Raw genomic sequence first — 25,420 nt, 5'->3', positions numbered from 1 at the left:
GACATTGAAGTCCAGAATTAGACTTGGTGCTTCTGGGGATGGTTGTATTTTCTTAGGTGTGTGGATCATTATTTTTCTGTTCATTGTTTGGGTCAATTGGATGTCTTTCTTGATTTGTGCTTCTTCATATCCTTTATTAATAAATCTCTGTCCAATCAGGTTGGCCTGGGCTTCAAAGTCTGCATCTTTGGTACAATTGCGTCTAATTCTTACGAGTTGGCCTCTCGGGATGTTGTATAGCCAGGGTTTGTAGTGGCAACTTGTTATAAGTAGGTAGCTGTTTCTTGAAACTTCCTTAAAGTGGGTTTTAGTTGCTAATAGATTTTCTTCAATAATGATTTCTAAGTCAAGAAATTCTATTTTTTTGGCATCTATGTTCCAAGTTAGCTGTATGTTTCTGTCATTGCTGTTTAGGTTGTTTAAGAATTGTTCCAATGACTCTCTACTTCCATTCCATATGATAATGATATCATCAATTAACCTTTTATACAGCCCTAATTCACAAGGTTGGTGCTTATATACAAATTCCTCCTCCCATTGTGCCATAAAGGCGTTGGCCACACTTGGCGCAAATTTTGCACCCATGGCAATCCCAGTTGTTTGTTTATAGTAGTTTTGGTCATGCCAAAAGAAGTTGTTTTTTAATGCAAACTCTAGACATTTAATTAAGTACTTTCTTTGTGTACATTTTAATGTACTGTGTTTTCTCAAAGCCCATTTGGTCGCTTCACACGCCTGGTGATGTTGAATAATCGTGTAAAGCGATGAGACGTCTACAGTGGCCATTAAGGTTCTTCCTTCCAGGACCGGGATTTCTTCTAATACTTGTAGGACATGTTTAGTGTCTCTTATATACGACGTTGTTTTTTGAATGGCAGGTTAAATGAAGTAATCAATATACTGGCCAATTCTTGCTGTTAGGAAATTGATCCCATTTACTATGGGTCTTCCCGGAGGGTTCTGGAGACTCTTGTGGATCTTCGGGACTGTGTATAGTACTGGTATCCTATGTGAATCAGGGACTAAATATCTTGCTTCTTTTGCATCTAGTATGTCTTTTTTTGTACCTAAGTGCACTATTTTTTCTAATTCTTTTTTGCATTTGTTAGAAGGGTTGCCGAGTAATTTTTGATATGTGGTGGTGTCTTCAAGTTGGCGTTTGATTTCTGCTAAATAATCCGTTTTATTTTGAATGACCACACCTCCTCCTTTGTCCGCCGGTCTTATTACCAAGTCTTTTCTATTGGTTAAGGAACGTATTCCTTTCTTGATGTGTATCGGATCGTTAATCTTCTTAATTTTTAATTGGTCCAGGTCCTTAAGTACTAGGTTTTTGAATACTTCGATGTGCTGGTTATCGTTTATTTGAGGATTAAAGAGAGACTTGTTTCGCAGTCCACTGTGTTCCACTTGTTGTGCTTCTTGTTGAGTTATCATGCGTCTGGTTTGAGGGTTACTTAGAATAGCTTTTTTGATGTTGATTTTTCTCACGTATTTCCTTATACCTATGTATGTGGCAAATTTATCCAGGTTTTTTGTGGGGGCATATTTTAGACCTTTGTCCAATACAGCCAATTCCTCAGTAGTCAAAGTTTGTCCACTTAAATTAAAGATTCTTTCCCCCACTATACCCTTTTTCTTTTTGAGTCTCTTTCCCGCTCGACATCCCCTCTTGGTTCTGGGGTTCTTCTCCTTTCTTCCTGTTGTCGTCTTTTTGGGGTATGTTGAGATTCTCGTGGGTGTCTTCTTGGGGATCGATGTGCATAATCCTGTTTCCTCCTCGTTGGTGTTTCTCTCCGGCCTCGATCTAAAAAACCATTGCCATGTGTTTCTCGTTCATATTGATGATGGCGAGAATATGAATTAGAATCATTGTAGTTTCTAATTGGTTCAAACCTATTGTACATGGGTATTGGGCTTTTTTCGTATCTCCCTTGTTGGTTATGATACGGTATTTCTCTATGATCTCTGGGTGGACCTTCATTGTATGGCCTGTCATTATGATGTCTTGGGTTGTGTCCACTGTTGTGTCGGGGTTTGTTAAAAGGCTTTTTAAAAGGTTTTTTCCAAGTATTTCTCGGAGTCTGAAGATTTTAAGAAATTATCCAACCAATTGAACAAAGACCTAATGGCCAAAGATTTGGAAACACAACAGAGGAAAACAAAAAAATACCAGAGAGATGTTACAGACTATAAAACAGACCGAGACAGAGAAGTGTTTAAATGGCAAAACAAAGTTGAAGAACCAGCCATCCCATCGACACACTCAACACCAGAAAAAGAGGTGAGAATTTTTGAACCCCAAGGGAGCACACTATATCAGCCATCACAGTACAGTGGCTATAATAGGGAGACCTATCCTCACACTCCTAAACCATACTCAGAACAAGAAAATTACCAAATGCAGGATCATCAAACTCCGAGAAATACTTGGAAAAAACCTTTTAAAAAGCCTTTTAACAAACCCCGACACAACAGTGGACACAACCCAAGACATCATAATGACAGGCCATACAATGAAGGTCCACCCAGAGATCATAGAGAAATACCGTATCATAACCAACAAGGGAGATACGAAAGAAGCCCAATACCCATGTACAATAGGTTTGAACCAATTAGAAACTACAATGATTCTAATTCATATTCTCGCCATCATCAATATGAACGAGAAACACATGGCAATGGTTTTTTAGATCGAGGCCGGAGAGAAACACCACCGAGGAGGAAACAGGATTATGCACATCGATCCCCAAGAAGACACCCACAAGAATCTCAACATTCCCCAAAAAGACGACAACAGGAAGAAAGGAGAAGATCCCCAGAACCAAGAGGGGATGTCGAGCGGGAAAGAGACTCAAGAAGAAAAAGGGTATAGTGGGGGAAGGAATATTTAATTTAAGTGGACAAACTTTGACTACTGAGGAATTGGCTGTATTGGACAAAGGTCTAAAATATGCCCCCACAAAAAACCTGGATAAATTTGCCACATACATAGGTTTAAGGAAATACGTGAGAAAAATCAACATCAAAAAAGCTATTCTAAGTAACCCTCAAACCAGACGCATGATAACTCAACAAGAAGCACAACAAGTGGAACACAGTGGACTGCGAAACAAGTCTCTCTTTAATCCTCAAATAAACGATAACCAGCACATCGAAGTATTCAAAAACCTAGTACTTAAGGACCTAGACCAATTAAAAATTAAGAAGATTAACGATCCGATACACATCAAGAAAGGAATACGTTCCTTAACCAATAGAAAAGACTTGGTAATAAGACCGGCGGACAAAGGAGGAGGTGTGGTCATTCAAAATAAAACGGATTATTTAGCAGAAATCAAACGCCAACTTGAAGACACCACCACATATCAAAAATTACTCGGCAACCCTTCTAACAAATGCAAAAAAGAATTAGAAAAAATAGTGCACTTAGGTACAAAAAAAGACATACTAGATGCAAAAGAGGCAAGATATTTAGTCCCTGATTCACATAGGATACCAGTACTATACACAGTCCCGAAGATCCACAAGAGTCTCCAGAACGCTCCGGGAAGACCCATAGTAAATTGGATCAATTCCCTAACAGCAAGAATTGGCCAGTATATTGATTACTTCATTCAACCTGCCATTCAAAAAACAACGTCGTATATAAGAGACACTAAACATGTCCTACAAGTATTAGAAGAAATCACGGTCCTGGAAGGAAGAACCTTAATGGCCACTGTAGACGTCTCATCGCTTTACACGATTATTCAACATCACCAGGCGTGTGAAGCGACCAAATGGGCTTTGAGAAAACACAGTACATTAAAATGTACACAAAGAAAGTACTTAATTAAATGTCTAGAGTTTGCATTAAAAAACAACTTCTTTTGGCATGACCAAAACTACTATAAACAAACAACTGGGATTTCCATGGGTGCAAAATTTGCACCAAGTGTGGCCAACGCCTTTATGGCACAATGGGAGGAGGAATTTGTATATAAGCACCAACCTTGTGAATTAGGGCTGTATAAAAGGTTAATTGATGATATCATTATCATATGGAATGGAAGTAGAGAGTCATTGGAACAATTCTTAAACAACCTAAACAGCAATGACAGAAACATACAGCTAACTTGGAACATAGATGCCAAAAAAATAGAATTTCTTGACTTAGAAATCATTATTGAAGAAAATCTATTAGCAACTAAAACCCACTTTAAGGAAGTTTCAAGAAACAGCTACCTACTGTACCTATAACAAGTTGCCACTACAAACCCTGGCTATACAACATCCCGAGAGGGCAACTCGTAAGAATTAGACGCAATTGTACCAAAGATGCAGACTTTGAAGCCCAGGCCAACCTGATTGGACAGAGATTTATTAATAAAGGATATGAAGAAGCACAAATCAAGAAAGACATCCAATTGACCCAAACAATGAACAGAAAAATAATGATCCACACACCTAAGAAAATACAACCATCCCCAGAAGCACCAAGTCTAATTCTGGACTTCAATGTCCAATTTAAAGATATAGAAAAGATAATTCGGAGACATTGGCACATCTTAAAGGAAGACAAACATCTACAAAAAATATTACCAGAGAAACCAGCGATTATTTATAAAAGAGCACCTACTCTGAGAGATATCATTGTCAAAAATGTGGTGGAACCACCCCCTTAAAATAAATTTTCATTTTTTTAATGGCAAAGGGTTTTATCCATGCAAATACTGTTATGCATGCACGCATGCAAAAAAATTTCAGGGTAAAAAACATGAATTTAAGGCAACCAGCACAGGAAACACTTACCCAATAAAAGATTTCATCAATTGCCACACAGAGGGGGTAGTGTACATTTTACAATGTTCCTGTAACTTACAGTACGTAGGGAGGACAAAGAGAGCACTCAAAATTAGAATCAAGGAACATGTTAAAAACATTTTAAAGGGATGCCCAAAACATAACGTATCCAAGCACTTTGCGCTGGTACATAATAAAGATCCCACAGGATTGTTATTTTGGGGTATTGAAAAATACAACAAATCATGGAGAGGGGACCACAAAATCTGAACACTCAGTCAGAATGAGTCTAAGTGGATACATAGAATGAGGACACTAGCGCCGGAAGGGTTAAATATAGAATTCGACTTAAACTGTTTTATAAGTGATTTTTAGCTATCCACAATTTTTCCTCTGTAAACCCAATATATCACTTCCGGTGTGCATTATTATATATAACATTTTCCTGCTCGTATCATCGCATGACCCAGTCGCATGATTCAATCTGAGGAGTTTTTATCAAATATCATCTTTATTATTAAGTTCGCCTTTTTTATATTCAATTTTTAACATTCAATTTTTTTATATTTTTATATTTTAATTCTTATATTTTTTACATATTTTTAACAATATCCTATATTAAAGTAACTCTTAACATATTTTACTTTATAGCCAACCGTTCAGTGTTTTACCTTATTTATTTTGTCAGCTACAATACGGGGTATATTTACGAATAATACGTATCTTACAATCTTATCAATTATATAATTGGTAACATGTATGATCCATTATAAATGAAGCATGATCGCCACCAGAACGGAGACCGATTCGATTAACGTCACCAGTACCAACATAAACAACTTTAAAAACCTCTGCTGCAAACCTTTTTTTACTGTTTTGTATGAATACATGGAAACTTTATTCACAAAGCATTAGCGAGTCCATCCTCTCTATGATGGCCGCGGGATTGGCACACATTTGGTCTACAATAAAATGGCGTCAAGTACACTTCCTGTCCCCACTATATAAATACACTATGGTAACAACCAATCCGGTGCCCTGAGGAAGTCATGTGATATGACGTAACGCGTAGGACGTAACCGGATACACAACAGCGCGGACTGGAAGCGACGTAGCGGGGATTGTAAACACACTGTGTTTATCGCTGTTTCAACGCTACTTCTCCTACCTCTATGTAAGCAGATATTTTTAAATAAAATCTTTGGCTTTAACGTTATCACCCTATTGGAGTATCCTCCTTTTTGATTACCCCCCATATGTGGAGTCCATATACCGGAGAGAATGCCATCTCCCCATAGACGCACCAGAACAACTACACAGGTTGGATTGGAACAAGCACAGTCCTGAATGGATACATAAAGGCACTATTTTGGTGTCAACAAGGTGAGAGTTCTGGGAGCCCCTAGTGGGTATCCAACACCATGAAAGTCACGAGATCTACTATCAACGCACTTTGCACTTTTGATGTTTCACTGTATAGAATATTCACGCATCATATTCATTTGATTGATTTGCACTACAGTCACGGATATTCACTTATGGACTATTTGATTTTTATATGATTTATCACCTATGCATATTTATTATTTATTGATTATTCATTTTATTCTGTTTTGCGCAAAATCACAGTCCTTCTCATCTAACATCAGTGCCTGACCTCACAAATGCGCTTCTGGAAGAATGATCAAATGTTCCCAAAGAAACCCACTTAAACCTTGTGGACAGCCTTCCCAGAAGAGTTGAAGCTGTGTGGGTCAACTTAATATTGAACCCTACAGACTAAGTCCGGCATGCCATTAAATGTGTGTGTAAAGGCAGGCGTCACAATTCTTTTGACAATATAGTGTATGAGGGTGAAAGCAAGAGTACACTTTTACTTTTTCCAGCTACAAAGGTCCCAAAGCATATTCTTATTTCCTAACAATGTTATATATAATCATTCTGTTGTATATTTTATTTTGTTTCCAAATACTCTGCATTGTAAAAAAGGGGCGAGTGATACATAAGGTGGTGACTGTGTGGGTATGAGTTGATGGAGAAAGTAAAAGTTCATTTGTTAGGTGGGCATGGGATAAGCTTCGCTAAAGAGATGAGTTTTCAGGGATCACCCAAAGTCTGACAAAGTGGTAGATAGCTGTACAGGTTGGGGTGGGGAGTTCCAGAGGAATGGAGAGGCTCTTAAGGAAGTCCTGGAGGTGAACATGGGAAAAGGTGGTGAAGGAACTAAAAAGCAAAAGATCTTGGAGTGAGCAGAGGGAAAGATTTGGGTAAAAAAAAAATGGATGAGGTTGGTGATATAGCTCAGGGGCAGAGTTGTGTGTGACTTTGTTATAGTAAATATTTTCTTTATATTTGCTGGAGGAGTAGAAGCCAATGGAGGGACTGGAAGATAAAAGAGCTAACAGAGATTCTGGTAATAAAAAACAAACCATTTGGCTGTCAAGTTGACAAGGGTCAATGTGACAAATCCTAAACAAATAGACTAAAGATATAAAATAATGAGGAAACGAGAGCCCTATAGATACAGTAGAAGGATATTTGACAATGATTAAAAGGCTTAAGGAAAAGCACTATGTTTTTTATAAGCTATGTTTTTATCCCAAAGCTCTGTTATTGGCATAGGCGTCACCAGCAGGTGGCTATTGAGGCTGGAGCCCCAAATCTGGTGCCCATAGCCCCTAGTCTAGGTTTGCCACCTGTCAGCTTGAGTGTGGTAAGATAGCTGGAGAGAAGAATGTGTGTTCTCCTCCCTCCAGCCTGCAGGGGGTGGCAGAGAGCCAACACAGCTCAGTGTGTCAGCGTGGGACACAACAGAACACAGCACACTACAGGGAGACCAGAGGATTAGGATGTGGAAAGAACACAGCACTCTGCAGGGAGACCAGAGGATTAGGATGTGGGAAGAACACAGCACTCTACAGGGAGACCAGAGGATTAGGATGTGGGAAGAACACAGCACTCTACAGGGAGACCAGAGGATTAGGATGTGGGCAGAACACAGCACTCTACAGGGAGACCAGAGGATTAGGATGTGGGCAGAACACAGCACTCTACAGGGAGACCAGAGGATTAGGATGTGGGCAGAACACAGCAGCCAGCAGGGAGACCAGAGGATAAGGATGTGGGCAGAACACAGCACTCTACAGGGAGACCAGAGGATTAGGATGTGGGCAGAACACAGCACCCAGCAGGGAGACCAGAGGATAAGGATGTGGGCAGAACACAGCACCCTACAGGGAGACCAGAGGATAAGGATGTGGGCAGAACACAGCACCCTACAGGGAGACCAGAGGATTAGGATGTGGGCAGAACACAGCACTCTACAGGGAGACCAGAGGATTAGGATGTGGGAAGACCACATCACTCTACAGGGAGACCAGAGGATAAGGATGTGGGAAGACCACATCACTCTACAGGGAGACCAGAGGATAAGGATGTGGGTAGAACACTCTACAGGGAGACCAGAGGATAAGGATGTGGGTAGAACACTCTACAGGGAGACCAGAGAATTAGGATGTGGGAAGAACACAGCACTCTACAGGGAGACCAGAGGATTAGGATGTGGGCTGAACACAGCACTTTACAGGTAACCCAGGGGATTAGGATGTGGGCAGAACACAGCACTCTACAGGGAGACCAGAGGATTAGGATGTGGGAAGAACACAGCACTCTACAGGGAGACCAGAGGATTAGGATGTGGGCAGAACACAGCACTCTACAGGGAGACCAGAGGACTAGGATGTGGGCAGAACACAGCACTCTACAGGGAGACCAGAGGACTAGGATGAAGGGGCACCTGATGTAATGAGCTTGGGGGACCCAATCAATTAATAATAACAAACCATGGGATCCACACTCAGATATGTAACAATATTTTATATATATATATATATATATACACATACACGCACACACACACACATGTATATTATACACATGTGTGTGCCCGCCCAAACCCATAGCAGCTTTGCTTCGCTGCTATGGGCTCTCGCCCCAGATCATTTGTAGACCTAGCAATGCCCCTGGTTATTGGGTTGCAAAAGGACTATAACAATCCAAGGAAATACTGCAATGCTGATAGTTATATAATGTTAGTACATTTGTTCTCTTTCAGGTCAATCTTTGAAGTGTGATAAGTGCTTTTCACTTGACTCAGATTCCTGCACAGGATTTTCTGGGCAAGAATGCCCATCTGGCGAGGTGTGTGCATCTCGGTATGAAATCTCTTTTTCAGGTATGCAGACGATTTATGTTTTTAATATGAACACATTTAATGTGCAGCATTTTAGCACATTTCATATTTCCAATTATTTAAAAAAAAAATACATAACATTTTGTTTGAGCAAATAGGTGGTCAGCATAAGTGTGCACAGCCTATCGCATCCAATGCAATACTCCCAACGCAAACGTTCCTGTACAAACGGCTGTATTTCGAATTAGGTGCTGAAGTGACCATCGGCTGGAACCCAATGCAGTCATAAAGAGGAAATGTCACCAGCACACCGGGATCTCCAAAAAATGGGTCCAAAAACTTTAATCACATAGTAGCAAAAGGTGACGTTTCGGAGCCACACAGGACCCCTTCATCAGGCATGTGACCTAATGAAGGGGTCCTGCGTGGCTCCGAAACGTCGCCTTTTGCTACTATGTGATTAAAGTTTTTTGACCCATTTTTGGAGATCCCGGTGTGCTGGTGACATTTCCTCCCCAAAACTCAAACACACACGCCTTTCTCTGCAGCCTCAACTGCACAGGACAGCGAACGAATGGGAAGCCTACCTTTCATTCACAAACTAAAGCATAGTAAACACATATTTACTTAGTAAAACATTTCAGTTATGATTTAACACAGTGAGTGAGTGTGTTCACTGTGTTCATTTAGAAAAGGAAGGGGCTGGTAAATGACATATTGACTAGCCCCTTCCCCCACTCTCCATCCTGAAACATCCCCCACAGCAGCCGGGGGAGAGGAGAGGAGAGAAGCCAGCAGCACTGCGGGGGGCACAACACAGGGGTAAGCCCAGGCAGGAGGGGAAATCGGCACTGCACAGAGTGATTCGAGTGTGCCCAGGCCCACGGGTGAAAGCCGCCTCGGGTGCAGATCTTGGTGGGAGTAGCAAATATTCAAACAAGAACTTTGAAGGTCAAAGTGAAGAAGAGTTCCATGGTTCAGTATGCTTCATCACATAACCTTACACAAGTTTCATACAATGTCACCTCACTGGAGGGTGTGTGAGGGGTGTGATAAAAGAAAAATGGTTGCGCTGTGGTTTTGCTGCCCTCTTGAATGCCCACCTAACTGGGGCATGCAGAAGCTCAGGGTTGTGCCATGCGTTACTTCACACCCACAGAAGTAATTAACCGCTTCAGCCCCAGAAGATTCTACCCCCTTCCTGACCAGAGCACTTTTTGCGATTCGGCACTGCGTCGTTTTAACTGACAATTGCGCAGTCATGCAACGTTGCACCCAAACAAAATTGGCGTCCTTTTTTTCCCACAAATAGGGTTTTCTTTTGGGGGTATTTGATCACTTCTGTGGTTGTTATTTTTTGCGCTATAAACAAAAAAAGAGCGACAATTTTGAAAAAAAACGCAATATTTTTTACTTTTTGCTATAATAAATATCCCCCAAAAATATATAAAAAAAACTATTTTTTTCCTCAGTTTAGGCCGATATATATTCTTCTACATATTTTTGGTAAAAAAAAAATCGCAATAAGCGTATATTGATTGGTTTGCGCAAAAGTTATAGCGTCTACAAAATAGGGGATAGATTTATAGCATTTTTATTATTATTATATTTTTTTTTTTTACTAGTAATGGCGGTGATGTGCAATTTTTATCATGACTGCGACATTATGGCGGACACGTCGGACAATTTTGACACATTTTTGGGACCATTTGCATTAATACAGCGATCATTGCGATTAAAAATGCATTGATTACTGTAAAAATGTCACTAGCAGTGAAGGGGTTAACCACTAGGGGGCAGTGAAGGGGTTAAGTGTGTCCTAGTGTGTGTTCTAACTGAAGGGGGGAGAGGACTGTGCAGGGAAGATAACAGATCGCCTCTTCATGCTCTGTATGAACGGACGATCTGTCACTTCTCCCCTCAGAGAACCGGAAGCTGTGTGTTTACACACACAGCTCCCAGTTCTCCGTGTCTCAGCGGCGATCGCGGGAGCCTGGCGGTGATCGAGACCACCGGGCACTCGCATCGGCTCGGGGGGCGCACGCCCCCTAGTGGACACAGGGCGAAGCGACGTTACATAACGTTGTTTCGCCCAGCCGTGCCATTCTGCCGCAGTACAACTGCAGCGGCTGGTCGGCATGTGGTTAAACAGCATGTTGCATTCATTGGGAGGTACTGCCACCAAATGTGACCTATGCAAGTGAATGGGGCTGCATGGTAACCGCCTTCAACCTCGTGCTATGGCAAAAAAATGAAAAGGGGCATTGTGAGGCATTGGAATTGATTTACTAAAGGCACATAGGCTGTTCAGTGCGCAGGAGGATTTTTTTCTTAGCTTAGAGAGTGAGGTGAAAATTATCTTTGCAAATAATTCCCAATCATAAATGAGGAAAATTTTAAAAAATAGAACGGTATTTTTCCTGGCACATAATTGGATAATGGAAGTCAGCAGAGCTTCCCCTCATTCACCAAAGGGAAAATTTCCTTTGCAAAGTGAACAGCCCATTGGTTTTCAGTAAAACGACCCCGTTGTCTCCTATCAGCTAGAGGGGTGATCTTCTGCCACTGGATAAAATCCCAAACTCTATCCCTTTACAGGATAGGCTCGGATCCTTAAAGCGGTAGTAAACGTCACCTTTAAAAGGATAAAAAAAAACCTGCAAGACAGTGGCATAATATGCTACTATGGATTGCATCCTAGCACATTACAAAATACTTACCTTAGAACGAAGCCCTCCAGCGGCATGCTGTCACCACTGACAGGGCTTCCGTCTTCACCTGGTCTCCCTTCTGCGTTCCAGTGCCATCACCGGCTGCATGCAGTGTGGATATGTCCTAAACTGTGCAAGTTTAGGAGATATTCACTGTACCTCCAGATAAGACTTATTATAGGCTTACCTGTAGGTACAAGTAAAAAAGAAGACTTTGCTACCACGTTAAAGGTTGCATCCAAAAACGTTGCATCTCCTGAGTCAATGGTGTCACTGGAAGGAAAATATGCCCTTGGCGCGGCAGTGATTATAGAATGAAAATAACACCCATACATTGGTAGTGTCGATGGAATGAAGAAATACCACTGGACTGGTATCAGTAGGAGAAAAAGAAATTTGCTGCGCAGGTGATGTCAATCTTAGGAAGACTGGCACCACCATCAATGTTATTGGGATGAAGGAGGGGAGCTGGGAGGCTGGGGGGCTTTGTGAAGTTCATTAAACGAAGGGGCCCCAGGTGACTCCAGAGGAAGGATGGGAGTTGAAGGGCTCTGAGGTGGGGTAGGGTAGCTATGGGACCCTCTTAGAATGAGAGGGGAGCTCTGGGACTGAGTTGTTTCCCCCACCCTTCTTTTCAATACGGTGCCCTCCTGTACATGAAGACCATTTCTCTTTCGTTTTAACTGCTGGTAATCAGCAGGCAGCTAGAGAGTAGAGCCCAGAGAGCTGATAGCCAAGTAAAAATCTGGGATCTCTATCCCGGAATCCGGCAAGTTCCCAGGTATACAAATGTATACCTATAGTATTTTGCAGTTTGGAGTCAGTCTGTTAGTTTGGGGTTAGAGAGGAGGAAGAAGCAGGTGAGTGCCTTTCCATCCTAGGCTATGGGATGTATTTCGATTGATGCACACAGTGGACGGAGACACAGCTCTCATCCCTTCTTACAAGGGTGACTCCATAGGATTATGCTGAAATAGAAAAGAGCCACTCTAATGCTTTGTACACACGACCGGACTTTTGACTGACTGAATCACGTCAGACTTTTCGACGGACTTTCGAATCGGACTTGTCTACACATAATCACACCAAAGTCCGACGGATTTGACTGTGATGACGTACGACCGGACTAAAATAAGGAAGTTGATAGCCAGTAGCCAATAGCTACCCTAGCGTCGGTTTTTGTCCGTCGGACTAGCATACAGACAAACGGATTTTTCGACCGGACTCGAGTCTGTCCAAAAGATTTGAAACATGCTCTAAATCTAAAGTCCGTCACATTTTCGACAGAAAAGGTCCGCTGCAGGTCCCACACATGGTCGAATTGTCCGACGGAATCATGTGTCCGGGTTTCAGACTGTCTGAGACCTTATTGAGACATTATTTAGACTGGACTATGGCTTCCCAGCAGGGTTGCTGGCTGCAGTTGTCTAAGCTGAGAGTGTCGGTTATGACCCCCCCAAAAAAAAGAACCACACACAGATGGGAGAGGAGAGAGGGCTCAATCTGCACCTCTTTCCACCCCACCCTTACCCCTCTTTGTCTGCCCACACTCCAATCCCCGGCACTGTGCCTCAGAAAAGGGAAGTGGGGGGCCAGAAATTTGAAGTCGAGCAGCCTCAGATACATCTGGATGAGAGGTGCTGACTGCCAAGGGGTGAGTGAGCTCACCATCCATCCCTGTCTGTAACTGAAGTCTCCCCCAATCTCTGTCCTGCCTCTGAGTGAGTACACTAAGGCAAATCAGGGTTCTCAGAGCAACCCTTTCATTAGAGTTCCCCTTTACACCAGAGGCCACAGTGTCTCCCCTTACATCAGAGTCTTCTCCGTACATCAGAGTTCTCAGCGCTCCCCCTTAAATCAGGGTTCTCAGAGCATCCCTTATGTTAGAGGCCCCAGAGTTCTCCCTTACATCAGAGTCTGCAGAGTCCCCCCTTACAGAGAAAGGGAACTCTGCGAGTTCAGATGTAAAAGGGGAACTCTGTAGACTTTGATGTAAAGGGGAAGTCTTGTTATTAACTTCATATGATTAGAAATGTTATTTAATAGCAAAATATATGTATAGTTTATACTATAAAAAAAAATTGCTGTGTGCCGCTAAAGTGTTCATGTTTGACTTAAAGAAAAGGTGGCAACCCTATTGGAGGCTCTGTCTCGTCTTTTATCTATACATGTGAAGATTGATACAATCTGGTTGAAGTTTGGAGGTGTTTGGAGTTTGGCTCTTGAACAAAACAATATCAAAAAGCGAGATTGGCCAGACACGAGAGTGAATGTCAACATTATCTGGTGAGCTTGATTCCTAAGGGAGTGGAACCGGCACAGATAACTTTGGTGGAGCACATATGGGGAGTTATTTACTAAAGGAAAATCCACTCTGCACTGCAAGTGCATTTGAAAGTAAAGTTGCTGTAGATGTGAGGGGGACATGCAAGGAGAGTAAAAAAACAGCATTTTAGCTTGCACATGATTGGATGATAAAATCAGCAGAGCTTCCCCTTATTTCAGATCTACCCCTTAGATTTACAGCGACTGCACGCACTTTCAGTGCAAAGTGGATTTGCCTTTCGTAAGTAACTTCCATGGTGTTTAGTTCGTTTTGGCTAATTACACCCATTCATCACATGGTCTTTGACTTGAGTTTGCACATTATATATCATTTTTTATGTATATATTAGGTATATACACATTGTTTGTGGACATATATTTTATGGACACTTTATGTATCAAGATTATTTTTGGTTGTGATTTTTTTACACATGAGTTATATATAGGGATTGTCTGGATGTTCGAGTTGAACGTAAGTTTTGTTTGTTCGCAGAACAAACAAACATATGGGGCGTTTGTAGCAAATTCGAGCACCACGGAGCGCCCCATAATGCACTGTGAGAACGCAGTGCATTGACGGCTGTTAATTGGCCAAAGCATGCACCTGACCAGCATGCTTTGGCCAATCACAGCACAATGTATTGTCAAAACCATGATTGGCCAATCATGGTTCAGGGGCTAAGTCCACACCCCACACTATATAAGGCTGCTTATACGGCAGCCATATGTAGTGTGATAACGTGGAGAACTTGAGATAGATTAGGCAGGTTAGTTAGTGGTGTGCAGGCAGTTTAGTATATACATATATATTATATATATATTATATATTATATATAAAGGCAAATCCACTTTGAACTACAAGTGCAAACTACACGTGGAGAACTTGAGATAGATTAGGCAGGTTAGTTAGTGGTGTGCAGGCAGTTTAGTATATACATATATATTATATATATATATTATATATTATATATAAAGGCAAATCCACTTTGCACTACAAGTGCAAACTACACGTGCAAAGTGCACTTGAAATTGCACTGAAAGTGCACTTGGAAGTTCAGTCGCTGTAGATCCGAGGAGGATATTCAAGGAAAATAACAAAAACGCATTTTAGCTTGCACATGATTGGATAATAAATACAGCAGAGCTTCCCCTAATTTCAGATCTACTCCTCAGATTTATAGCGACTGCACTTCCAAGTGCACTTTCAGTGCAATTTCAAGTACACTTTACACTTGTAGTGCAAAGTGGATTTGCCTTTTGTAAACATCCCCCATAGTGTAGTATGTGTGTATATATGTATGTGTGTGTCAGTGTACAGTATATAATACAGTGCAGTTGGTGTTGTACAGTATATAATATAGTGCAATCGGTGTACAGTATATAAGTGCAGGCAGTGTAGAGTATATAATAGTGTACAGTAAATAATACAGTGCAAATGGTGTACAGTATATAATACAGTGCAGGCAGTGCACACAGTATACAGTATAATAGTGTGTACAGTATATAATTGCAGTCGGTGTACAGTATATAATACAGTGCAGTCGGTGTTCACAGAGGCGTAACTATAACCTTCAGGTCCCCAGTGCAAGAAACCATGAAGGGCCCCTGACCCGCAGTATGATGGGGGGTATTGTGAAAGGATGAGGGGCAGTATGACAGGGTATTTTGACAGGAGGGGGCAGTGTGACCAAAGAAGGGTTTCTGGAAAGTGTGACCAGAGGGGGGAGTGTGATAAGAGGGGGCACTGTGAAAGAAGGGGGGGCAGTGTGACAAGAAGGGGCAGTACATTAGGGGCAGTGTGACAGGAGGGGGCAGTATGACAGGGGGGAAGTGTGACAGGGGGATATTGTGGTAAGAGGGGGGCAGTGTGACAGGAAAAGGATACCTGGGAAGTATTACAAAAGGGGGGACAGGTGGGGGGGCAGTGTGAGAGGGGACACGTGGGGGGCCAGTGTGAGAGGGGACAGGTGGGGGGCCAGTGTGAGAGGGGACAGGTGGGGGGCCATTTCGAGAGGGGACAGGTGGGGGCCAGTGTGAGAGGGGACAGGTGGGGGAGGGCAGTGTGAGAGGGGACAGGTGGGGGCCAGTGTGAGAGGGGACAGGTGGGGGAGGGCAGTGTGAGAGGGGACAGGTGGGAGGGCAGTGTGAGAGGGGACAGGTGGGGGCCAGTGTGAGAGGGGACAGGTGGGGGAGGGCAGTGTGAGAGGGGACAGGTGGGGGCCAGTGTGAGAGGTGACAGGTGGGGGCCAGTGTGAGAGGGTACAGGTGGGGGCCAGTGTGAGAGGGTACAGGTGGGGGCCAGTGTGAGAGGGGACAGGTGGGGAGGGCAGTGTGAGGGGACAGGTGGGAGGGCAGTGTGAGAAGGGACAGGTGGGGGGCCAGTGTGAGAGGGGACAGGTGGGGGGCCATTTTGAGAGGGGACAGGTGGGGGCCAGTGTGAGAGGGGACAGGTGGGGGAGGGCAGTGTGAGAGGGGACAGGTGGGGGGCAGTGTGAGAGGGGACAGGTGGGGGAGGGCAGTGTGAGAGGGGACAGGTGGGGAGGCAGTGTGAGAGGGGACAGGTGGGGAGGCAGTGTGAGAGGGGACAGGTGGGAGGGCAGTGTGAGAGGGGACAGGTGGGGGCCAGTGTGAGAGGGGACAGGTGGGGGAGGGCAGTGTGAGAGGGGACAGGTGGGGGCCAGTGTGAGAGGGGACAGGTGGGGGGCAGTGTGAGAGGGGACAGGTGGGAGGGCAGTGTGAGAGGGGACAGGTGGGAGGGCAGTGTGAGAGGGGACAGGTGGGGGAGGGCAGTGTGAGAGGGGACAGGTGGGGGCCAGTGTGAGAGGGGACAGGTGGGGGAGGGCAGTGTGAGAGGGGACAGGTGGAGGGCCAGTGTGAGAGGGGACAGGTGGGGGCCAGTGTGAGAGGGGACAGGTGGAGGGCCAGTGTGAGAGGGGACAGGTGGAGGGCCAGTGTGAGAGGGGACAGGTGGGGGCCAGTGTGAGAGGGGACAGGTGGAGGGCCAGTGTGAGAGGGGACAGGTGGGGGCCAGTGTGAGAGGGGACAGGTGGAGGGCCAGTGTGAGAGGGGACAGGTGGGGGCCAGTGTGAGAGGGGACAGGTGGGGGCCAGTGTGAGAGGGGACAGGTGGGGGCCAGTGTGAGAGGGGACAGGTGGGGAGGACAGTGTTGTGCTTAACTTACATGAGAAGCACATATGGAAGAAGCAGCATGCTTCCTTGTGATGTCCGCAGGATGTCCCTCCAGGCAGCACAGTTCACTTCCCGAGTATCATTGTATCCAATGGAGAGGGGAGGGGCCTCTGACCCGAGCGTGTATCAGCAAGACTCAGAGTGTACAAGCAGAGGGACAAACTTGTGCAGTGAATCTGGTGTCCGCTCGGGTCAGAGCCCCCCCCCCCCCTCCATTGTACTCACTGATATTCGGGAAGTGGGTGTTCAGTATATAAGTGCAGGCAGTGTACAGTATATAATACAGTGCAGTCGGTGTTGTACAATATATTATAAAGTGCAGTCGGTATACAGTATATAATACAGTGCAGTAGGTGTACAGTATATAAGTGCACACAGTGTACCGTATATAATACAATGCAAACAGTGTACAGTATATAATACAGTGTAGTTGTACAGTATATAAGTGAAAAACAAAATCATAAATTATAATATAATAAATAACTATAAATAATTATAAAAAATAATAATATAATAATAATAAAATAAATTTCCCCACGATTCACTATCGCTCAATTCTGCAAGTGTTCTAATTAATTATCAGTGTTTTCTAGCTAAAACCACTTTTGACGTAAAGGGACACTTTTTGGTTGCTATGGACAATCTCAAGTTTCCAGGCAGAAAGAAAAGTATTTATAATATAAAACTGCATGCAGGGCACTGGACAAAGCACTGGGGACAAAAGGGATGTGAAATGATTTCATACAGTAATGTAATCTGTAAGATTACAGTGTACTGTATGTGTTATGAATTTTATATTATTTGAATTTGCCGGCGGGTCCCGCCCCCGTGCGTTGCGACGCTCGCAGGGAATGGAGCCCTACACACACAGAGGCATCGGGCAGAGGACAGAGCCCGCAGACACAGCAGGGAGACATCGCAGGATCCTGGGGACAAGGCAAGTAACCTGCACCAGGATCCTGCAATGCAATCCCGAGTGTGGCTCGGGGTTACCGCTAATGGTGCTGAAATTTAACCACGAGCCACACTCAGGAAATCCATCAGGGAGGTTAAAATCACTGCTCCTGAAAAAAACTGTCTTTTTTTGCATTGATACATGTCCCCTGGGGCAGTGCCCGGGTACCCAAACACTTTTTTATGGCAATAACTTGCATATAAGCATTTAAAATTAGCACTTTTGATTTTTCATGTTCGTGTCCCATAGACTTTAATAGGGTTCGAATGTTCGCCAGAAATGTTTGCCTGTTCGAGGCATTCTGGTGCGAACCGTGGGCGGGGGGGGTGTTCGGCCCATCCCTAGTTATATAAACGAATGCTCTACTGTGAAATGTTTGTGTTTTGGATTGCATTAGATTTCACTGATTTTGTTTCACCTTTTACTTATGCCTTTGATGAACAGAACACTGTAAAAAAATGTATTTTCATATATTTTTTGCAGATCTTATAGTCACCCAAACCTTCAACAGATTATGTGCACCACAAGCAGAATGTAGTGTCACTGGAACTTTTACACATGGCAGTTCTACAGAGAGGGTAGCCACCACGTGCTGTGACACGGACTACTGCACTCCAACAATGCCCAAATGTAAGTTGAAAAAGAATGTTTGTCCAAACACTGTGGAGACAGCAAGTAGACATCTTGGCCAATTAAATGCCCTAGCTAATGAGCAAGCTGTTATAATACATAGTAAATCCCATGCTGAGATATGTATCAGGAGATGACTGTGGCTGCTTCCTACCCCAAAAACTTCACTAAGTGGAGTTATTATATAGGTAGAGATAGGGGAGGGGTAAAGTTGTGCTGGCTTTTTACCCCTCCCCTATCTCTACTTATAATGAGCAAGCTGTTGCATTGAAAGATCAGCACTGTCTTAGAAGACCTCTACCAATTTTTTCTAAAGAAATAAATACAAAACAGTCTCACCCCCTACACAGGATGGTCAACTCTCCCTAACAATTCCAGCACAGGCTCACAATATGTCTGCTATGAGCCCACCCTTTAATAGAAAAGGAGACTGGATTATCCATTCCTTCAGACTACTGGCTTTTGTGACTTAGTTAAAGGCTGCGCACTGCTTTTAGGTTGTTTCTTGATTTCTGGTGGCAACCCTGACAAGTTTTTAACCAAAAGTTTGCAAATCCATGGGACTCTCCACAAAACCATAACAGCGGTGAACTTGGTTCACCTGGTTGGAAATAAATGGGAAATGGAAAAAGGTGCCTGAAAATTTTTTGAGGTGCCTGAAAAAATTGTAAACGAATCCATATATATAGTATAAAATAACACATGTTATTAAATATGTCTATTAAAAAATATATAACAATCTTTTTAATAAAATAATGTATTCAGACCAAAAAATTTGGAAATGTAATATATCTACTGCACAAAATCATTGTTTTCGACATGTTTCGCTAAAATATATAGCTTCTTCAGGAGATTTGTAATTGTCTGTGTACAGCGTATTCACTGCAATACATAAACAAATACATAAGACAAAATACAATAATGCAAATAATGGGGACAAAAAATGCCCTAAAGCAATCTTAAAACAAGAACAGAATTGTGTAGGATCATCTCGAACTGTTCTTACCCCGAAACAAATTTAAGGTCAGGATGCGAACACACCAGGGCCACCGGACCCCCAAATATTAAGGATATCAGTGTGTCATAGGAGAACCAAAGTGCCTGTCTAAAGATCTAAAAAATGTCAGAATATATACTATAACATATACATCAATAGCTACATACCAAAAAAAAAACCCAGTAAGATCCACAACCAACATCTGCCAGTGCAAAACCCTCCTTGAGTAATAATTACCTATAACAAATACAAAGCTGGAATTGCTAAATAGGTTTAGCAGATTTGGAAGCTATAATTTCCTTCATCAACCACCAGAGAAAGCCAGAAAGTTATGATGAGAGAAAAGCTGTAGGTATAAGAAAGGGAAGGGAAAACCTTATATTGAAACCTCAATAACTCACAATCTGTGACTCAGTTTTCAATGGGTATTTAGAACCACAAAGGAAAGCTCTTACGTTATGACTATTCCAAACAGGGGAGACAGTCCAGAAATAACTATCAAACTGCATTCATTTCCAAAGGCATCAGACTTCCCAAGCTTCAAATCAGCTGGATCTGCAAGGCATATCATTGTTTACTATAGCAGTTAAAACCAGGATGAGCAATCAAAACTTGTTTGGTAAAACACAAAGGAGGTTCGATAATTACCTCTAAGCAGCAGATGTCTGTGTGGGGCTCCTGGGTGAATGCATGGCGGATGGTCTTTTCAAATTAAACCACATATATAGAGGGGACTGCGAGAGAGCAGCCATTGCCCGCTTAGGCTCTGAAGAAAGGGGTTCTCCCCTGAAACGCGTCAGCCATCTTGAGGTATCGTTCGATCCACTCTACGTCGGGTCCTGGCTTGTCGGTGTTTAGAACAGCGAACCTGCTCAATTGTCAATGCCTTTTATTAATGCTCGTTTGTGAGTATACACTTTGCTGTTTTATGCTTTAATAAAGCTTTACCAGTGGTAATGCACTAGGTCGGTGCGCCCTCCTTCTTTTCTTTTTTCTTTAGTCCATGAATACTCATTATTCTGAGGAGGGCTGCAAGATGGCAGGCATTACTGTATGAAGCTGGTCACACCACGCACGGAGGAACTAGACACCCGAGCGCAGGAAAGATTTCTATTGTTTTTCAAATTAAACCACCGCCATGCAGGGCTATTCATGGTCCTCCCACTTGATGACAGATGCTTTTGCCAATCAAGTGTGGACTCTAGGAGGTGCCGATTGTGCATGCGCAGATGCGATGACGTCACACGCATGCGTGAGGTCCCGTCAGCCATTTTGAAAAGTCTGAAGTAACACAGTAGATATAGCAATGCCCACAATTGACAATCCATAGAAACAATGATTGAAATGAGACTGAAAAACAGAACTCATGGGGAGACCATCCAACAGCGACCAGACATGCCCAGTGATACTGGAGCAGCCAACATCTTCATTAAAGGGCCAGTCCCAAAATTTACAAAATCCAAAAAGGACAAAAAAACATCCTATTAAGGGGCCAATTACTATTTAATAATTAATCTAATCCACTGGTATAGACTGATTGCAAAAAGGAAGATGACATGCAGGGATAAATCGACACACTAAAGTGGCGCCGCCTGAGAGGATCCATGTGGGGTCCTGTCACCACGACACCCTGGGCGTCCGCATCACCACCCATCCAAAAAGTCCAATTGGACCCGATGGTCGCAGACCTGCAAGATACAGCCAGAGGATCCAAACAATGTAGTATTCAAAAAAAACAAACAAAATAATAAATCAGCCCTCCAACTGTGGTGAAACTACAAATCCCATCATGCCTCTGCCTCTAGGAGCATTGCCTGTGATTGTTAGGGTTTTGCAATGTCTCATGGGACTTGTAGTTTCAAAACAGCTGGAGGGCCGAGATTGCCTACCCCTGATGTATGGAATTATGGCTTGTAATTGAAGGAGCAACATCATAAAGGAATGGCTTGAAACTAATGGCTTCATTTAGCCCAGGATACCTGGTAGCTCATTTAGTCTCGTGTTGCAATAGTGATTTATCAATATCCCCAACTTGTTCATGTTGGGGAATGTATTCTAAGGCAAAAAACTTCATCTTGGATGCGTTGAAATTATGGTAAAGACCTTAATGGGAGTTTCCATTCTTTTTTTTACCTATCAATGAGACATGATCACTGATACAATGAAAGAACCGTTGTTTTGTCTTACCAGCGTAAAACATGCCACAGTCACATCTCATATAGTACACAATTTCTATAGACTGACAATTTGCGGAGAATCTTGGTCTATATATTTGACCATTAGGCAAAGTGATTTGTTTAGCAACTAATATGTATTGGCAGAAATTGCATCTACCGCATCTGGTAGTGCCAGAAGTTCTTGAACCACACTGTTTCTTCTTGACAGAATGATGACTATGAACCAATTGGTCATGTAAACACTGAGACCTTCTAAATGTTATTTTGGGATAATCCTTTACATATTTGGAAACAACATCACCTGCTGCTAAAAGATGCCAGAATTTCTCCATAATGCCCCGAACCTGTTTGTGCTGCCCCGAGTAACAGGTGATCAGTCTTACATTGGAAAAATCTTTTTTTTCCTTTTTCTTATGTATTAGTACCTCTCTGTTCTGAGTGTGGGCTCTTTGATATGCCTTCTTCAGACAGGTATTGTTGTATCCTCGATAAATAAAATTATCAATCTTGCAAATCTCACTTGAGAATGAGATTTGGAAAGAATTTACCATCAAAGACATGAAGTCCTTGAATGAGTTGATGTAGCTTTGGGTAGAAAGTAATTCCTCTGAAGAACCAGTTTCCAACTCTCTGAATGAAATTTGTGGATTTTCCATCACTCAAACACCCGAGAATATCTTCTTCCCTCCTCCTCAACTTTATAAGCCAAAATCATGAGCATTCCCCTTATTACAGGCTAACCCGAACATTTGGTCATTCACCCAACAGGTAACCAAGAAAATAGAGAAAACTAGATGGAAAGATTATATTACTTCAAACTTGGATCCAGCATTATCTCATGCTTTCTCTGGTTTGAAGAATAATCAACAAATAGTGATAGTACAGTCGGACAAAGGTGGAAACATTGTTGTTATGGATACCAACCACTATGAACGGATGGTCATGGACCTTCTAAACAACAAGGAGTGGTACAGACCAATATCTGAACTTTTTCTTGACAGAATGATGCCAAAATTCAGGAACCTTATTACCCAGGCTCATTTAAACAATATTATTGACAACAAAACATTGGAATTTTTGAATGTCAAAACACCAAAAACCCTATATGCTTTGCCCAAAATTCATAAATGCTTGATTCAACCACCAGGCAGACCTATTTTCTCTGACAATGGCTGCCTGATGGAACCAGCAAGTGAACTGGTTGATGATTATATACGTACCCATGTTGTTGTTCTCATGTCCCATATTCAAGATACCAGTGATCTTATCCAAGCCTTTGATAATGTCCATGTACCAGAGAGTGCATGGCTGGTTGCGGTTGATGTGGAGGCCCTCTACAACTCAATCCCCCACGATAAGGGGGCTAGGGTTGTGGAGGGCTTACTATTTGAACGAGGTACCATGACAGGCCCTTATAATGGGTGCATTTTGGACCTCCTCGGATTTGTCCTTACGAATAATCTATTTTTGTTTGGTCGCATCCACTACCTCCAGGTGCAGGGGGTTGCTATGGGGACGTGGTGTGCCCCATCATATGCCAACCTGTATCTGGGGGGGGAGGGAGCGAGACATTTTTTCCAGAGAAGATTTGCAGGACCTTCTTGGTAATGTTCTGAGCTGGAGAAGATTCATTGACGATGTATTCATTCTTTGGACTGGGACATTTGAGGAGTTGATTGTTTTCATTGACACAATTACGGTCAATGATCATAATCTCAAGTTCACTATGACCTATCATCAGAAAAACATCAGCTTTTTGGATATGCAGTTATATATCAACAAAGACAGCAGTCTGGGTTATACTCTTTATAGAAAGCCATCTTCTGGAAATACAATTCTCCATGCAATCATTTTTCACCCAACCTCATTAATATCTAGTATCCCTTACAGTCAATATTTCTGCTTGAGGAGGAATTGCTCTAAACAGGATGATTCCGAAAAAGAAGCTAGGGCATTGCAGTGTTGTCTTAGGGATCGGGTATACAGCAATACCTGTCTGAAGAAGGCATATCAAAGAGCCAACTTTCAGAACAGAGAGGAACTAATACATAATAAAAAAATTATTTTTCCAATGTAAGACTGATCACGCGTTACTCAAGGCAGCACAAACAGGTTCAGGGCATTATGGAGAAATTCTGGCATCTTTTGGCAGCAAATGATGTTGTTTCCAAATATGTAAAGGATTATCCTGAAATGACATTTAGAAGGTCTCAGTCTTTGCGGGACCAATTGATTCACAGTTATCATTCGGTTAAGAAGAAACAGTGTGGTTCAAGAACTTCTGGCACTAACAGATGCGATAGATGCAATTTCTGCCAGTACATATTAGTTGCTAAACAAATCACTTTGCCTAATGGTCAAATATATAGACCAAGATTCTCCGCAAATTGTCAGTCTATAGAAATTGTGTACTATATGAGTGACTGCAGCATGTTTTACGCTGGTAAGACAAAACGACCGTTCTTTCATCGTATCAGTGATCATGTCTCATTGATAGGTAAAAAAAAAGAACGGAAACTCCCATTAAGGTCTTTACCATAATTTCAACGCATCCAAGATGAAGTTTTTTGCCTTAGAATCGTATCAGTGATCATGTCTCATTGATAAGTAAAAAAAGAATGGAAATGCCCATTAGTTGCCATTCAGGTCTTTACCATAATTTCAACGTATTTAAGATGATGTTTTTTGCCTTAGAATACATCCCCCAACATGAACGAGGTGGGGATATTGATAAATCACTATTGCAATGCAAGACTAAATGGATTTATAATTTATCAGCTACCAGGCATCCTGGGCTAAACGAAGCCATTCCTTTCAAGCCATTCCTTTAAGATGTCGCTCCTTCAATTACAAGCCATAATGTCATACATGCTTTAATGTATATCATCCAAGGTGGTTATCACCACTTTGGATGATCACTTATATTTACCAACACATTTTCCAACTGAAAGTTGTTCTTTATTCTGCTTGCAATCTATTATTTTGTTTGTTTTTTTGAATATTACATTGTTTGGATCCTCTGGCTATCTCTTGCAGGCCTGCGACCATCAGATCCAATTGGACTTGTCATTTTGGATGGGTGGTGATACGGACGCCCAGGGCGTCGTGGTGGGAGGACCCCACATGGGTCCTCTCAGGCAGGGCCACTTTAGTTAGTTTATCCCTACATGTCATCTTCCTAATGAGGATGTTGGCTGCTCCAGTATCACTGGGCATGTCTAGTCACTGTTGGATGGTCTCCCCATGATTTCTGTTTGGGGTTCTAATGGCCTCCAGCCTCATTTCAATCATTGTTTCTATGAATTGTCAATTGTTGGCATTGCTGTATTTATTGTGTTCAGACTTTCCAAAATGGCAGACAGGACCCCATCACGTCCACACATGCGCAATCGGCACCTCCCGGCGTGCACACTTGATTGGCAGAAGCATCTGCCATCAAGTGTGAGGACAATAAATAGC

The 25,420-nt window shown here is 42.7% G+C and overlaps 1 protein-coding gene across 2 annotated transcripts in view; it reads left to right on the top strand.

Moving 5' to 3' along the window:
- LOC141110444 (phospholipase A2 inhibitor NAI-like) overlaps positions 1-25,420 on the top strand; it is a 41,658-nt gene that overhangs the window by 8,050 nt on the left and 8,188 nt on the right. For both annotated transcript variants that reach the window (XM_073601791.1, XM_073601792.1), the window contains exons 2-3: positions 8,900-9,019; positions 18,641-18,787. In XM_073601791.1, coding sequence (XP_073457892.1) covers positions 8,900-9,019; positions 18,641-18,787 — 267 coding nt within the window. The remainder of the gene's footprint in view (positions 1-8,899; positions 9,020-18,640; positions 18,788-25,420) is intronic.

The sequence above is a fragment of the Aquarana catesbeiana genome, linkage group LG10, assembly GCF_042186555.1.
Source record: "Aquarana catesbeiana isolate 2022-GZ linkage group LG10, ASM4218655v1, whole genome shotgun sequence".
Lineage (NCBI taxonomy): Eukaryota > Metazoa > Chordata > Amphibia > Anura > Ranidae > Aquarana > Aquarana catesbeiana.
Note: the sequence above shows the minus strand (reverse complement) of the source record. Positions and strands in the feature narration are given on the sequence as shown.